Raw genomic sequence first — 18,427 nt, forward strand, 5'->3', positions numbered from 1 at the left:
ATTAAGTGGGACACGTACACGAGGTCCACCCTAACACCCAAACACAGCATTTTTAGAAATATCAGTAACTGTGTTTGTGTGCTCCTAGTGTCAGCCTGGATGGATTGAGCATGGGTTTGGTGCACGTGACTGCTTATCAGAACAAGTTCCACACTCAGAAGACACAATTGTTTCTACAAGAGAGAAATAAGTGTCTCTGGTGCTTAGCTAGAATACGAGATGCCCAAGACGTACTTCTTTTTACCAGAATGCAAGTGGACTTTTTGCAAGCTCTTTTAAACATTCAAGAGTCAGATGTATCCTTTGATGCAAGCAGTCTCCTATTAGTCAGTCATCAAGGTACTGAACAGTCAGTAGAGGGCTACTATAGCTAGAACCAATTCCAATCAAAGAGTGAGATGTCTGTGCTGACAACAAAGATGAGCTCAGTGAAGAGCAAGTCAATGTAATCTGCTGAGTATGACTTTAGATGAGATGATAGATGACATCTTAAGGACTGACAGATCAAAGCACTTCTTATGAAAAGCTTTAGAAATCGGATTCAGTTTATGGGGCAACACTGCTGAAGTCTTAGGTATGAAGACAACAGAGGCAAAGAAACTTACCAGCTACTTTTTAAATGCTTCAGTAACTAAGTGACTAGAGAAAAAGAACAAAAACAGGCAGACACTTTTGTCACTTCTTTGGAAGCCACAAACTTCCACAGCTTCTGACACAAGCTAACAATGACTATGTAATAAATTGTAATCAGGAGTAGTAAGCTGTTCCAATTCGATACCAGAAGTTACTTACTGTTCCACAGCTGAGCCTAACCCAAGTTTTACCCAAGCTCCGTAAGAGTTGACTATGGAATGGAAGTCCTGGAACCAGGTCCCAGTGCAATACTGTAACCACTAATTCCTATGAGGAACCTGACCAGTTTGGAGCTCTCCAGCTAGAATCACATTTTGAGACTGTGCTAAGCAGAAAAATTTTTTGAACCTGACAGAAGGAAGAAAATTTCATCTGTGTAGTCAGAAAGACCAGCTTAGATATCCAAACAGAGCCAAGGTTTTAATTAGCCTGCTGTCAGCAAGAAGTTAAACATACTGTCTTACACTTAAGACAGTGAAGTGATGCATTATCTTGACTTGGAAAAAGCAGACAAAGTTATGTCAGTGTCATGGGTCTAATGCCTCCTGAAATTAACCACAGGTTACAATACTTTTTGCCCCATAGCCATTTATAATAAAGGACCACAGCCTATCCCTATACACTCCCACAGACTCACAACTACTCAACGACAGCTAACACCTAAAAAAATAGGACAACACAACACTTTTTACTAATGCTAAACTTACTGTGCATGAAGAACTGGCAAGATAGCTCATTTGAGTGAAAGCATTTAGGAAGTACTGTGAAATTGCAAATGCACAGATCTAATTTTTCAAATCACTTGGCTTGCTATGAAGCAAGGAAAAAAGACAGAATTCAAGAGAGTGAGCACATGAAAAAAAAGCTATAAAAGTATAAATTAGCTATGTGTAGGAGATTAACTTAAAAAAATTAACTAGACCAGCAGGACAATTAATAGGTCCACTGGTCCATATAATATTTTTCATTTGTAGTTCATATCTTCCTCAGTCAGTGAAAATTTCAGAAGGTGAGTGAAGTGCCACAATTATTAAATCTTACAAATTAAAAAAATATATTAAAAAAAAATGATGGTCAAGGAATACTGAAATCCCAGGATTGCTTTCTGGTAAAAGAGCTAGTTCTCATCTGTATTTGCTTGGTCCAAAAGATATGCAGCTGTTTCATACTACATACAGTTAACTTCTTAATGCACTAGGTATTAACATGCCAGGAGAAAAATTATCTTGAAAGACACTTTGAGTGAGGTGCACTTGAGAGGTCTGTGAGCCTGATGATCTAAATCTGAAGTTGTGAAGCCTGAGCTCCCTGGTGGATGGGGTTATGCTAATACCTGTGTGTCTTGTGAATCGAGGTCCCTTAGAAAGAGCCTGTATTTGCTCCCAGACATATCTTAGATCCCTCTACAGACCAGTGGATCTTACCTGCCTTTGGGCCTGCTGTCAGTAAACATTGCAAATCTTTTAAAAATATTTAATCTTGCACAATTGAGTATCATACTAAATTTCAAAACTACTGCTCTAAGCAGGCTATTCAACACAAGCTCTATTTTTTACCAGTAGATTAACTCTCCAACACACAAGCAACACTAAGACAAAATTGAGTTAATTCTACAGTCAAAACAGGAGCAAAACATGAGTCACTTTTGTGAGGTTTCATGCTATATATTTCATACTGTCCCAAGTAACATATGAATACGTTTATCATGTGCACATTTTATTTAGCTTTTAGCTAAAGGAAAAGACTAAGTAACCACAGTGAACTAATCAAACTCTCCTCCCCACCCTCATGAGGTAATGAAGAATCACTAATGCCAAGATAAAGAGGGCCCTCTCCTGGGCTGAAAGTTAGTTCACTGAGAGTCTGAAGAGCCCACTAAAGGACTAAAGAGAATTTCATACATTTAAAAAAGAAAACTAAAATTAGACTAAATTATCAGTGTGGCAAAATTGGTTAGGTACAGTCTTAACTCACACACTGCATACCTCTGAAGCTAAGGCATTCCTCAGGTGCATTCCTAAAGAGACTAAAGCTTTGAGTAGAGTTGCAAATTCTCATCCCTGCTCAATATCTACATGAAAGACCCTAAAGTAATAACGTGAAGGTGAGCAGATCCTGCATTAAGTACAAAGAGGCCAACTACAACCAACTATACTAAAAAAAAACAACATAACTGCAACATCTTAAGTGATCACCCTGTTCTCACTTCCTATTTTTAAAATTGTGGGCTGCAGCTCTCAGGGATCTAGGGGAAAGTAACTGAAGAGAAGCAAGCTTCTTGTCAGATGTGACTTCATTATAAGAGCACCTGCATCCACCAGAAAAAAATCTTTAAACCTTTCTTCATTAACAAAGGTTCAAATCCACTTATCTAGACAAAGCCAACCACTGTTAAATTAGAACAACAACCACCAGAGGCAGTGGAATAAAAAAATCCTGTGAGACCTGCAAAGTCATGATCCAGGAAAAGACCATGGCACCATTCATTGTTGAAGCAAGCAGGGCATAGAAAGGAAGGAAGGCACAAGACATCCTCAGAAGTTCCAGACATACTGTTCTTGTTTCTGCTGCTTCTTGGTAGTGTTTGGAAGAGGTCAGTAAAGCCTTACTTTTCCAGCCTGAACACTTTGCTTGTCCATCCCTTCCTCTGTATCTCTAATGCTCCCTGTAAAAATAGGCAGGGGGGAAGAACCAACCCCTTTCCATCATCAATGCAATAGTAACATGTGCAGTAGCATTTCAGCCAGAGATAAAGAACAAGCCTATAGAAGATTCAGAAGCCTCAATTTTTCCAGGGGGAACAGAAATGACTGGATTGTTGCCAAAGCATCTGTGCTTCCTTTTGCCAGACAATTGAAACAAAGATTAAAAGCAGTTAAATTTGTTCCCAGGAAGATTTTTAGTTAAATGAAAAAAACTGCATACATATTTATTAACACCACACACACAAGATTCCAAGTACTCTGGAGGTTAAGTCAAGAACAGTGCATACTTAAAAGTGGGTCAGAAGACACTTTTGATACTCAGAGGTACTGCAAGACAGAGCTACTTGCAGAGTTGTGACATAGCCTGTATCACTTTATTTATTCCTGAACATTACCCGTCTTCAGTGAAAAGCTAGAACAGAGCTGAAGGTTTACATAAACCTCTCCCTCCATGATTAAAAAGCTCCTGTTTCAATAAAAAGTCATGTTTGCTCAGGTAGAATGAGCTGGAAGAGGTTCAGCTTCATCTCAGTTTGCTTGAACACAAGCAGCAGAGACTAAGGCTAGTGAGAGACTTGGAGAGTCCACTGCTGGCATGTGGAGTCATGGCTGTACAAATCTACCAGTACTTCAAGTCCTGACAAATCCTTGTGTCAAAGCTGTTGGCTTTGCTATGCTCTCAAATCCCAGAGAGATACGTGGTATCACACAACCAGTTCCTAATATTCAAGTAGCTTGAAAATTAGCTTCTGAAGCTGCCAGCTTTTCAAGGTGTAATGCACTAGTCTTTGTTGTTCAAGTACAAAGTGAAGATGAACAACTGATCCTTGTTTTATTTTTTTCATGCTGAAGTTTAGTGGGTTTGCTGTTTTGTTTTTTTTTTTCTTTTAAACTCCAGTATATTCAAGATTAGGACTGTTTTTAAAACCCTGTGGCTTTCCACAGAGTACTTTAATTCTGTAAGCTTCGAGAGCAAATATCAAGAGCAGAAGTGATTAAGCTGAACTTATTCTGCTTAATGTGACTGGCAAGGAAATTAATGTCATGCAAGACTGCATCCTATCCTGTTACTACACACACACACCTATGGACAACACGCATTGGACTCAAGTTTTATACATGCAGGCCCTGGCACAACAGCAATACTACACCACCTAAAACCACATTCAGTGTCTGAAATGCTAATAGCTTGCAGGGTTATTCATAGACTAACAGATTCTTTAGCACCTCCTATGCACAAATACCTAAATACTCAGGGGGTGTAAATGTGTAGAAGATTCAACTGAAAATATTTATAAGCTTTTTTTTTTTTAATTAAAAAGTGTAGCAAGGATTAGTGCTTTGATCCAGAATGGAAAAAATAAAAAACACTCCCCTAATCTCTGCCTGTGTGAAGGTGGCATAGACCGGACCAAAACACCTTCTGCTAGCAAGTACTGTAGTAAAGACACAAAAACAGCTGTAGCAGTTCAAAACTCATCTAGCTCAGCATCTTAGGTCTGACAGTAGCTATAACAAGATAACAACAGCAAAATATAAGAATAGGATAAGCTTTTTTTTTTTTTTTTAACTTGCCTAGTACAGTTTCCAATACTCCTGCTATTTATCACTTGGAGGTCCTCAAAAGCTTAAAACAAAGAAAGATAGAAAGGAAACACCCACCTGGAAAAAGAGGATAAGTATAGCAGAGCATACGATTAACACCCTCCTCACTTCACATAAATTACATTTATTACTAGGCTTTACTTCATATTGACTTAGCAGACACCCCAGAAGTTGTAGCTGCAGTTAATGCCACAGTTAAAATACCATCCCAGGTGTACTTACACTGCATCACGGGAGGCACCATGCAAAAGCAGCAGCTCAGCAATGCTCACGTGCCCGTTCTTGGCAGCATCATGAAGCGGCGAGTCATTCTGATAGCCTGTGGTATTCACCAGTGCCTTGGATTGTAGCAACAGCTCCACCACTTCTTTGTGCCCATGGTTGCATGCCTCATGCTAGTCAGGTGAACCCACAGGAGAGAAAACTCAAGTGAAACAGAACTCAGAGGAAGGACTCCTGCCACACCCGTTAACACATTCATTTTCAAACACCTCTCAGTAGGTGGTTGGGGAAGACAAGGAAAGGATACTGCATTGCATTCCACACAGGAATTAACCTTGGAACTAGCACTAATAAAAGCCAGGAGAAGAACTGAGCATAGACCAATTGTGTGCAAACTAGACTGCCAGGAACAAAGCCTCCCACATTACAAACTCTGTCAAGAGTATTCTTCAGGAGAGGAAGAAGGTTTTTTTTGTTTGTTTATTTTCTGTACTTGAAGTGAATATTTTTTTCATTCAATTACTTGACACATTTCCAAAATGGTAAAAAACACCAAGGATATTAAGAAACCATAAAATATACACATTGTCTGCAATAGATCATTTTTCTAGTTATCATAGTTGTATTTTCTGCACTTGCAGAATCACAGGCTGATAGATTTCTTGGCATGCCCTACCCCAGCAAAGCAGAGTTGGATTTGGGCAGTTGTTGCTAATAAAATCTCGTTTATCTTCACTTCTTCACTTTGCATAATTTTGTCACCTAAATGCATGTAAAAGGAACTAAGATATGAGAGAGGAAAGGAGGGATGCAATGAAATCTTATTACAAGACAGGTAACAACAGAAAGAAGTCTTCAACACTCACCAGTGGTGTCCAGCCAGCATTATCTTTGACATTGGGATCTGCCCCATTTTTCAGCAGCTGTTCAACAGCTGCTAAGTCACCCTACACAGGAAAAAACCCCACAGTTACTAAAATGTAATGAAGGCACACAAAGACAACAAAAATGGGAGAGAAGTAGAATCATAAAATTAACTGCAATAAAAATGTTATTACACAAGTCTTCCATTTATTGCCAGGATACCAAAAACTCAGCTGGTTTGGAGACCACTGAGTTACCATTATTGTTCATTTAGAGGCACCTACATGTTTACACAGATATATAATTTTAAATAAAAACATTCACATAAGACTTAATGAATGGACAAATTTGTGCTGCTTGCAATTTGTGTACTACAGTCAACTACAAGGATTAAAACCAGGAACGTTTTTTCACAAATTCCTTGTACTTTAACATTTTTGTCAAACTAATCTAAGTAACTGACTAGAAACATGCACAGGTGAAATAGACTAAGAAGCCTGACAAGCCTATATAAATTGTTTTCCCACAAGCCAAAAGGAAAAGGGAAAGACTTCTATTTAGCACTGCAATTATTATTACTCATGCTGAATCTCCCTGACACTTTCTCTGACAGTTATTCTACAAACACAGTTTTAATTTGCTTTTTGGAAGAACACTACATTCTGATTTTACTATAAATAAGGAAACGTATGTGAAAAAGGGTAGAAACTGATGCAGAGATTAGGAGAAGAGGAAAAAGGTTCAGTAGAGACAAGGCAAAGGAAGCAACTGAGCAGAATTTGTGAATCAGAGGTTTTGACACTCTTAAAAGTCAAGAATAAGAGAGAAAGTCAGTAATAAGATTGGAGCATATACAGATCAAGCTATAAATAGGCAAGGAGAAGCCTCCTGCAGAAGCTGAGGCAAGGAAATCTCTGCAGTGCAGGTCTTGAAACAAGATGGAAAAACTAACTCAAAGAAACCAAAACCAAGCAGACTCTGACCTCCTTCTCCTTTCCCCATCCAAGCCCCAGCAGGTTGGTTCTTAAAACTCACTTTGTGCCTTGTCAGCCAGTTCCTGCTTCTGGCATTTGTTACTACAGAGCAGCAATGGCAAAGGTCTGCCTTACTGGAAGAGGCACCACAAAGGCTGTTCCAATGTTTGCTGCAGTGTTGGGAACCCTCCACAGCTGCAGATACACAACTAATAGGGCCAGGCTGTCCCACACCTCTAAAGCATTTACCTGCACTATAACAGATTAGGCACAGTTATACTGATACACTAACAGGGAAAGAGGACATTGCAAAGTCTCATCTAACGACCAAAACCACCTAAATAAGCTTTCCAGAGGCTAAACTAGCCTAGTAGCCTCAAGTTTCCTCACTGTTTGCCACCAGTTCCCCAATTCTATTTATTTTAGGTTGGGGGGGATGTTGGGGGGGCTGACTTTGTTTTGGTGTTCAGGATCCACCTCAACCAAGCATTTTGAGACGACCACTAACACTTTCTCTAGACTAAGGTATTGCAATCCCCAATGAACAGACTAATATAAAACTGGTATCCTAGCTCTTCCCCTTGGCCAAACTTAGAATATATAAAATATTAGGACTTAGAAGAGGGAAGAGAAGTTTTATCCATGATATACAGAAAGTTCCATGCCCTTAAATAGTGGCAAGTCAAGGAGTTCCTGTTACACCACAACATACCTTAGAAAAAGTGAGATAATATTGAATTAAGCTTTAAATACAACAAAAATAAACTTAAACCTTTTTTTGTCTTATCAAGAAACACTCTGAAAAAACAAAATAGCTTTAATCTTTACTCTTTAGTTAGAGGAAAATATTAAGACAGACTCTGCTCAACAGAAATACATCCAGCAAGCAACAAATGGAAACTCAAAATTCACCCAAAAATGTTGGGAATCACTGGCTTTACAACAGCCAAATTACCACATCAGAAATTTCATGTTATATTCACAACCCAGATGTCCCAGCAAAATGTTGGGTTTTTTTTCAAAGCAATTAAAGAATATGCTGCTGTTGGAATACCTTATGGTTGCAAGGTAATAGACATGCATCAAACCTGAAGTTTATTCAGAGGCAACTAAAACAGTGCTCAGCACTAGATCTTTTTCTACAGAGAGAAGATACAATTATCTATAATGAGCAAGATCTGAGCTTATCATTTAAAGTTAGGTTTCCAAACACGTACAGCAAGGGTTTGACACTTCAAGAATACTCCTTTAAAGCAGTAAGTGTAGCTAATAATTTGTGGGCATTAGGTAGAAACACAGCTTTTCAGAACAGTTTGTGAGTGTTGATTTGTAAAACATTACTGCAGTTTTATCAAAGGAAATGTTGCTGGTGTGGACACCAGTACTGATGATAGCCATAGAATGAAATTCAGGTGCAAGTTAAAATTAGAAAATTGGTGTTCTGCTGTTTAGAGAAGAAAAAGATTCTCATCACCTCAGCTGTAAATGGAACCTGCTCCCTGCAACCAGCACCTAGCAATGAGTGACAGAAAGGGAGGGGAAGCTGTCATGCCAGCTGTACTGCACAATGACTGGATGGGTGCTGTCAGACATTACAAGAGATATGTTAACAAAATTGTTAATAGCTAGGAGAACATGCCTTCTGTTCCCTTCAGAGTCTGTTCAGTCATTTACTATATTGTGAATACCTAGTTAAAAAGGAGACAAAATTTCAAGAAGCAGATCCTTATCAGACGTGTTAGGGTGCCTCCTGCAAAGAGGACAAACATCATCTGGTAGTGATCCAAAAGTAAAAAAAATGCAGTTAACACACTAACCAGTTCTACCAGAGCTGATGGAATTAAAAGTTAGTATTTTGCTCAACTCTAAACAAAAAAGGCTAAGCATCTGGTAGGGGGGCAAGTCCTAGCCACAAATATCTCCATACCATGTGTCTTTCCTCCACAAGAAAGCAGAAAAGACTACACCTATACCCACACATTGCTTTGAGATTACTAATTCAAACATGCTTGATAAAGTTGTGCTTTGACTAGCACTGAAATAGAATTTATATATTTAGCTCCCTGAATTTCCTTCATCTAGCAAGGCCAGAATAAAACCTCCAGTCCCAAATAGAGAGTAATAACAACCTGAGATGATTCAAGGAGGGGCCTCAAAGCTGGTATCAGCTGTTTGTAGCAACAGCAGGCTGGAAATGTACGTGGAGATACCACTTGTTCAGAAGTTGAGAACAGGACAAACACCAGGCAGAAAAATGCTAACTAACAATTCACAGGGAAGTGTTCACTTTTCAATCTCATTATCAATGAAGGATTACAACCAGCTCCTGAAGAGGAATAAACTACTGCAGAATGTAAAATTTTCCGTTTGCAAGAAACAAAGCAAAGGACATTTTAAGCTCATAAGAAAGCTCATGTAGAGTGACAACACAATAATGCAACGGGTTGGCTCTTCCCCTGCTACAGCTTAAGGGAGCCCTGAAAACCACGGAAGCAAGAAAGACATTGGGGCCATCTGTCGGCAGATCTAGAAGACAGCAATAGCTTACACAGAGAACGGTATTTGCACAGCTTTACAAACACTTCCCTCCCAATGAGAATTTCGTTCCTACACTTGCACATGGCATAAGCCCCGAAAAACATCCCCACTTGGCTTAGACAATGTTTTTCCACCTGCTTTTTTTTCCAAGTGAATTATGCCACGATGTTAATGCAGACAAATGGTTAAGAACTGCAAGTGTTCAGCTTGATTTTATAGGTAGGTGTGTGGGGTTTTTTCCATTTTACCCCTTAATATTTCCATTAACCACAGACAATTCACAACCAAAAGTCACATTTAAATCAAGTTACTGAAAATGTTCAGTTCAAAAGTAAGAGTCCCAAAGAATTAGGGCAGTACATTAAAATTAAGCTAGAAAACTGTACCACTTCAACCAAACACTCCTCCCTTTATTTTAAAAGGTAACTAAGTGACTTCAACATTTCAATTAAAAAAATGAACAAAAGTTGCCTCTCAAACCCAAATATATTTGCTTAAGTTATGGTGGAGGAGGGGGAAACTATTTACAATTTATAAGTGGTCAAAAGGACAAGTATGAATTACAGAGTCTTTACAGTAATTGTGAATGCTCCCATCAACTCTTTCCAGGAACTGGCAAGTTTCACATCTCAGATTTCTCTAAATTAATTGCCCACCTATCAGACCATTTATTAACTAACAAGTATACAAGTAGGTATGCTTAACCTTTAACAAAAGGAAAACAGAAAGAAGTTAAGTCTAATGCACCTCGGAAACAAGAGGAGTAACAACCAAGCATTATCAAAAACAAATGGTAATTTGTTTCTAAGCTTTCAAATGAGCACTTGGGAAGATGGATTGCTTTGACTCATGGTCTGTTCTCATATTCTGAAGTTTGGCATTTGAAACCATTGCACTGCTTCATATTTGTCTTAAGCTACCTGCTGGATACTACCCTTAATCGGTGCACATATTCCCAGCAGATTCATGGCAATTAATCACTACTATTTCTTGTTTACTGCTTAACAAAAGGAAAATGCTACCAAAACCCATGATCAATGAGTCTCTAGAAAGACCAAGTCCTCACATCATGCTGGCTTGAGCAACTAAGTTTTAATCCACTTTAATATGGACTAGTAACAGCGCCTACATTTACTGGCTACCAGGGGATGCAGCATCTTCTTAGGACCACCATAATATAATTACGATTAAGCTATAAAACAACAAACACCACAAATGAAAGGAGATAATCTGCATAACCTCCTTCTACAGATGAGGAGCTGAAGTTCTGATGGTAAAACAACTTCCTCAGTGTTGCACTGGATGTTCAGTAGCTAGAAACATATAGGCAAGCAAAATAAGACCATGCCCAACAGACCGGTCTCCTTGCCTTATTTAATTACCTTTAGAAGAGAATAGTAACTTTGAGATCACCCCCTATCTAGCTAAACAAGCCTTTACTAATGATCACCTCAACACAAAATGAATTAAAACCACAGCTAAACTACTGAGGAAGAGAAGCAACTTCCCATTTCGGTTCAGTGACTATAAACATTAAAAGATGATACCAAAATGAATGCACACACAGGACTTACGTGTCTGCCCACACTACAGCTGGAGGTCAGCTTGCCAGCCCACTGAAACAGCTCTAACCCTCTCTCTGAGAGGGCTGCACCAATGCCAACAAGCAGTGCCAACTCCACCACTAAGCTTGGATATCAAAAGTTGGTTATTCTTTTTTTGTCTACAGCATGAACTGTTTAATTTTTACTCATTTATCTTCAAAATGAAGAACTGCCTTAGTGGTGTATCACTGTTTACTCCAAGTCTCACTCACAACAAGCTGCAGAGATGGTTTATTTTCTTAGGTGAAACACTTGTGTTCCAAAGAAGTTTCAGACATACTGCTCTGTGAAAATTTTTCAAGACAGATCAATCTTTTTAGAATCACTCATAATAGTCGTCCCTACAAATTCCCAGAAAATCATGAAAGGATGATTTGTAAACAGTACTTTAATAAAGAGGAATATACAGGACTTAGGACAAGAGGCAACAAGATCTGTCCTTTAAAGCTCTTGAGTCCTGTGTGGACAGTTTCCTTTTCTCCTCCCTAATTTCATATCAATGGCATGAAGTAAGGTATTTGAACTCAGCTGCCACTTCCATTTAAAAAGGTCTTGTGCAGCAGCAATGGCTTATTAGTATGCCTTTGAAAAAGGGCAGTTATTTATCAAGAACAGTCTTTGTCTCAACAAATTGAAGTGCTTTATGTCAGGATACTTACAGGCAAATCAGTTCTACCAGTACAGGCAGTTTATTAGCCACACAGTGTTTCTATATTATGATTTAGCACAAAGTACATTTAAATTGCCACACTACTAACTCTTTAAAATGACCTCTCAGAAAAGAGCTGCCATCTGATGAGTCTGACTGGAATCATTCAACTTACCTTACCTACAGGCAGCTTTTACACAGTAATAGGGAAGGACATCCTTTGCAATGGGCAAAGCCATGAAGTTCTACCACAGCACAAACTGGCTAAGATAATAACAGCAAAATGAATGGCAGCTGTCATTCCAAGAATAACACTGATCCTACACAGGAGTCAAGTGTACTGAAAATATCTCCACTCTATTCCAATTTTCCCTTGTCCACCATCTGTAAGGACAGCATGCCCAGAGCACAGGGCTCAGCATGGGAACCCCAGGGTGCAGCTTTTCATTCCCTTTCAGTCAACACTTGCATCAAAGATTATTAAATAAATCACCTCAATTAAGCTGGCATAGAATTAGCTTTATATAGATAATTCAGATCTTGCCCTGGCTGAGTTACCAGGTCAAGCTAAACTGACCAAAATCACTCGGTGGGATCAGAAACACTTAGCTAAACTCCTAATGACAAACCAGAGGCAGCTTTCTGGTACATAAGGCCAAAATATTTCAGTGTTTTTCACTTCCTACAACTCACAGGTATAACTGACCCTGTAGTACATTAAGTTTCTCAAGTATAACCACGTTTGATAATTCCAATAGTAATTTATCAAACCAGAGAATCAGGTTGGAAAATCACAAAAAATCCTAGAAGAAAAAGACCACAGGATGAGATATTCCCCCTCCAGAAATAGGATATACTGAAGTAACTGTTTTCCAGGATTTTTTTGAACTAGAAAAAAATGACAACAGTCCTACCTTAATAGAAGCAATGTGGAGCAAAGTCTCTCCTTTGTAATTTCTTCTGGCAATTGTGTTACCACCAGGGGACTTCAACACAGAAGGACTATATGGTATTCCTACTTGATTACAGGTCTTCAACTTTGAGGGGGTGGAGGGACGTTTTGAAAGTGACCGACTATTTATTGCTTGAAAGACTGTGGAGCTTCTTGTCTTCATTCCAGTGTCAGCGACTTTTGATCCAGAGGAAGAAACTTGAATTGGTGTCTTGTCAGTCCTCAGGGAGATGGGGTAACCCTGAGGTAACTCCTCTGAGCAGTCTACCTGTCTGGCTGACTTCTCCATACTGCTCCTCTCTGTTCTTGGTCTTTTAGACTGGGAAGTAACTGGAAGTCTGGATTGCTCCCTTCCACGTTTCAAAGGTGTAGTTTCATTCTCTATTGACAGCGATGTCTCTGTAGCACATTTTTTTTCTTTGCTGACTTGTGCAGGGCACACAACCTCACTGTTATCCTTCTTCTCTGATGCTTTTACCTGTGGCAAGATTTCCACCCTTTCCAGATTTTTGCTGTCATCAGCTGTCTTTACAGACTCCTGCTGAAGTGTCTCTTCAGGGCTGTTTAGTTCTGGAGTACACAAGACTAATGGTTGACTGCAGATGGTCACACACTTTTCCTTGGGAGTCTTCTCCTCAACTCCTTTCTGCTCAGGCTTCTCAAAGCTCCACACTTTGTTAATGTCTGCTAGACGTTTCCTCTTCATCTTCTTACTCTGTCTCTGTGTTGGCTTTTTTGTCGGCCTAGAGGGTTTTTCATGAGGAGGTGAAGGAAAGAAATCATAAACTGAAGATGTGTCTTGACAGAGGTCATTGCTTTTAGTCTTAGGCTGGCTCTTGTTTAGGGTGCATCTAATCTTCCTGCTTCTTGGGCTGAACCACATTTTTATCTGTTCCTTCTTACACTTTTTTCCAAAGTCTGACTCTGTTGGTGTTGACATACCTTCTGTTGAGTCTAAGTGCATCAGGGAAGAGGAAAAATAATTTATGGTTGCCTTCAGTAGAAGATCACATAGAAAAAAAGATCAGAATAATAACTGTAACAACTGATGAAGTGTTACTAAATACAACCTATGCCTGACTGCCTTGCTCCTGAAGAGACACAGGTTCTAAAGCAAGTGGCAAGGTCACAGGACACGCTGGGGCTCAGGGATCCCTGTGCAGCTAAACTAGCCATGAGGCAAGTGAGCTCCCTGACAGACATGTCCTCAACAGGCTGGGTTCACAACACGGCACAGGCACAGATTTCTGACCAGGTTATAAGAGAGGAAAGACACTGGTTCTCTCAGAGTTTTCCTTGGAAATGCATTTAACAAAGTAGCCTGTGCATACACACAAAAGCACACAATTTTCCAAAGACATTACAGTTCATCTGAAGATGAACAGGGAATAACTGCAAGCAAGTGAAAATAATACTTTACAAGGATGTTGAGCATCCCTCACAAATTCTGACTGACTCCACAGATATGGCACATGAATCAGAGGAATATATGGAAAATCTGTAAGTAATTGTGTCCTGTCCCTTGATCCTTTACCCTTTGGTAGTAAATAATTCCAAGGAAGCTACACATTTTGATGATCTAAAACATTTCTTTAAAAATATGCAGTGGAGCAATTTCATAAGTCACGTTGTAGAGCATATTACAAATCAATAACCAGATTAATATCCTATACTCTCAGTGTCTCAAGTAACAGTTGAGAACAAGGCCTATAACTGGTGTCCTCAATGGCTTAGGAATAAATTAAGGAGCATAAAGTGACCTCTAAGTTAAACACTAATTTAATTGGACAACAGCTCTTTAAGTACAAAAAAAAACTAAGATTTTTTTTACAGATTCCTTCTTGGAAACCTAAGTTATTTTAGGTTGTTTGGACAAGTCCTCCAAAGTAAATAAACACCTCATTCTTTCTGTTGCCTCCAACCTCAGGGGACTAAACTAGCATTCACAAAAGTCTTGTGACTATTTATAGCAATAATCACCAAACCAAGTTTTGCCTAGTGAGGCAAGTAAGGCAGCATTATTACTATTTTTAGTGGGGGTTTTTAAACATTCGTGAAATATACTCTACTAAATCTTGATTACTGAAAGTGAAAGACACTCACTGCAACAATGTATCTTCAGTGCATTCACTTTCTAGGGAAAAACTGTCTTCTCTGTACCTTCTGTTCTTTTTGGTGTTAGCAACTGTAGCCTGTTTTCCACAGCTAGCTGTGAAAACCCACAGACAGCAGACACACTAGCCCAAATCTCATAGCCACAAAAAGCTTGAAATTTCACTTAAAACAGAACCATGTAGCTGGTAATTTAACACCAAAATAGATATTTGCAGATTTTTTTAAAGCAAGATTTCAAGATTAAATGTTTCCTCGATCTCGATTTAAATTACCCTGCTTCCCTCTTGAACTAAAATACACTAGGTATTAGAAAATTTAGCTAGAGGAATACATAAGGAATCAGACCAAAAATGTCTGAGTCTAGAATAATACACCTTGAGGCCAGCTAATCAATCATTTAGGTACCTAAAGATAACCATCAAGTACAGAACTGCAGCTATCTGGTTTTCCTCTAAGGCTGGGCTTGGTGCAAACAGGGAAGAAAGCACTGAAATTAAGACTGAACTCTCTGAACTATCTATATCTACCCTTCAGAAAGATACCCGATTTCATTCTGACAATAACATCTAAAAAGAGGAATAGCTTGATTGCAAACAGATACAAAATAAGAAACACAGTTACTATTTACTTGTCTTGCCTTCACTGTTTACACAACTTGCAAATATTTACCTGCTAGAACTATCAGTCATCTCCAAGTAAAGAGCAAGAATAAAATCAGCTTGCAAAAGTAATTTGTGCAACAATTTGGTGATGGCCAGAATTCTTTTTGAAGTGTATAGCACAGTAAGACTTTAAAAACCAAGTGACAAATTCAATCAAAGGCTCTGTCCTTCAGAAGAAGGATCTAAAGCAGCATAACACAATTCAGCATTTACACTGGGAGCTATGTATACACCACTTCTGGCAGCAAGAAAGCTTGTGAAATATCAACCACAAGGATTCCTGAACTGATCTGTTCATTACTAGTTGCTCAGTAGGGACCTACTACTCTGGTTATTAAAAATCCACCAAAAATATATCAAATGCTTTCCCAGGATTATTTTTCCTCGCATCCAACTTCTTTAGGTGTAAAAGAGTATGTTGAATGTTTTAGAACAGGAAGGCACTCACAGAACATGTTCAAAAGGCCATGCGTGTTAGAGATCTGGGACACTGGGAGGCCAGGTGTGCACACCCAGAGAATCTCCAAAGCCCACTGGGGGAAGGCCTTGCAATTTCTGCCAGGTGTTTGGTGTGTCTCAGCTGGTCTACAATAACTCCATCTTTCATCTTTTGGAATATTCTGTAGCTAACATCAACTCTACCTGAACAGTTCTACACAGCATCTGCAAAGAAACTTTATTCTTAGCCTCTGCTGCCCCTTTCCTCCACTTCCAAAGCATACAGGGTAGGGAGTAGAAGCAACGAGGACAAATGGCCAATCTACCCTCCCTGAAAAATCTAATCCTTTGAGAGGCAGAGAGAGAAAAGACATAGTGCTAAGAAACTTACGGTTTAACATACAAATGTTAATTTGTATAAAGAGAGTATTATCTGGTAGCTAAGTGCACTCAGTCAAACTATCTTCAGAGAAAATTGCTGATAGAAAAATCGATCCAAAGGAATTCTTGGCTGTCTCCAACTTGAAAGCCAGACCTTGTGTCCCCACAGGAATGAAAAAATTAGTGTATATAATTAAGGTTTAATTGTCTTTAACACATAAGGAGTATCCTCCCAAAAATTGTAGAGACTCATTAAAACAAAGTAAATCAGTAATGCATACCCCACTAATTAAAGATTTTCAGCATCTCCAATAAGTGTAAAGACTATCTACAATAACAGCATTAGAATCAGCCTATAACAAACTCAATAAATTTACTCTCCATTACGTTATGTTATTAAAACATTCATATTCATAATATTTTAACTGAATTATTTTTAAATTAGACTTATTTGCACAGAACAAGCACAAGTTTCTTAACGCTGACATATAATAGAGTTAAATTTCTTAAGTGCTAAAAAGGTTGAGTAGACAAAAAGGAGACAGGCAGTGCCTTGCAGCCTAGAAAGTTACATATCCAAGTTCTGCTGTAGTGCAGTAACAGGCTAGAGCAGGAAAAAAGGAGCAATTAGAAAATGTGGTTTAGCTGTCATTAATCTGCATCAAAGGAATATAATGATGCACATTGTGTGCCTTTTCAAATTATTCTCTATTATGGGTTTCAGAACAGAAGTTGAGAAATCTCTTTGACAAACTAGTCCCTTATTAAAAATCAAAGGGAAGTGCTTTGGTACCATCTGTGCAACACTAGTGCCTTCACCAAAGAATCATTATTTTGCAAGTTAAATATTCAACACAGAGGGGGGAGGGGAGGGTGAAGGGAGAAATTCCAGCTATTCAAAAACTCATCTTTAGCTATTATGAAAAATGTCATAGCATACATGAAATGCAACGTAACCTGTTATTGAACAGGAGTTCAGTATCTCTGCCTCCACATCAGTAAATGTGAAACTAAATTATGCTACTTTAAAGACTAATCAAAAGTTAATTTTTCCTACTGTCCACCAGCATCAACATGAGCTTAGGAAGCTTTGATCAACACCTGCAAGGTCTAGCTTTGTATGAGGAAGTGTGTGGGGCTTTGTGTTGATTATGCCAGAGTGAAGGAGATTGTTGGAAAGAATAAGATAAAACAACTGTAAGTGGTTGTTGTGAAAATTTACAGCAATCTTCTTCTTAAATAACACCACACAGAAAAATCTGCTGAGGTATTTAGAAACTCACTTTCAAAATCATTGCTGTAAAATCAGCCTTCTTCATCTCTACTATACTATATACACTATGTCCATGGGTCAACAGGTTCTTAACAATTACCCACCTAGGAAGCCCATCATCTCATCAGCTCCAGTTCTCAGGATGTCTTGGACTCTGCAACATTAAAGCTAAAGATTCTGCAGGTGCAGGCACCCCACCTATGAAGCCAGCCAAATAGCTTCCTATTATCCTTGTAAAGCTACAACACTTAACAGTGAAAATGTCAGATGGGTCACCTTACCTTGCCATAGACTAAGGACGTAACATCTCTAACAAGTGAATGAATTTTAAGACTCAGCATTTACTACCTGTATCTTCCATTTTCTAGTCAGTTTCAGCTTTGTTCTTTGCCAATTTCCCTTCAGTGACCCCAGTACTATTCTGCAGTGTCATCTGCTGTGCTTCCTTTTAATTTAAAAAGGAAACATGAGGTAGTTTGTGCAGTCTTTCCTGAGTTACTTCCATGGTGGAACAAGGGGGTAGAGGGATTTTTATACTTGAACTATTCAAAACATGAGTTCATTCCTATTCTGAAAAGGTCCCAGGAGTTCTGTGTGTTTTTCAAGACAACACAAACAATTCACTGCATTCACTAGATGTGTCTTAGGTTTAAAAACAGGTAAAATGATGCATTAGCATCAGAAACTTGTCAACAAGGATCTTAAACAGAAGCCTTGAGACAAGCCACCACTGTCTCAAAAGAAGGCATCTATAACAAATACACAAAATATATGGGAAGACTCCTTTTTCAACTGCTTGTCTTCCTTTTCTT

General features: G+C 38.8%; 1 protein-coding gene across 3 annotated transcripts in view; it reads right to left on the minus strand.

The window, feature by feature from the left end:
* Nucleotides 1-18,427, minus strand: part of BARD1 (BRCA1 associated RING domain 1) — a 39,458-nt gene that overhangs the window by 16,360 nt on the left and 4,671 nt on the right. For all 3 annotated transcript variants that reach the window (XM_051622931.1, XM_051622932.1, XM_051622933.1), the window contains 3 exons: nt 12,709-13,700; nt 6,032-6,112; nt 5,166-5,338 (listed from right to left, as the gene is read on the minus strand). In XM_051622931.1, the coding sequence (XP_051478891.1) occupies nt 5,166-5,338; nt 6,032-6,112; nt 12,709-13,700 (1,246 nt within the window). The remainder of the gene's footprint in view (nt 1-5,165; nt 5,339-6,031; nt 6,113-12,708; nt 13,701-18,427) is intronic.

This window comes from Apus apus, chromosome 6, assembly GCF_020740795.1.
Source record: "Apus apus isolate bApuApu2 chromosome 6, bApuApu2.pri.cur, whole genome shotgun sequence".
NCBI lineage: Eukaryota > Metazoa > Chordata > Aves > Apodiformes > Apodidae > Apus > Apus apus.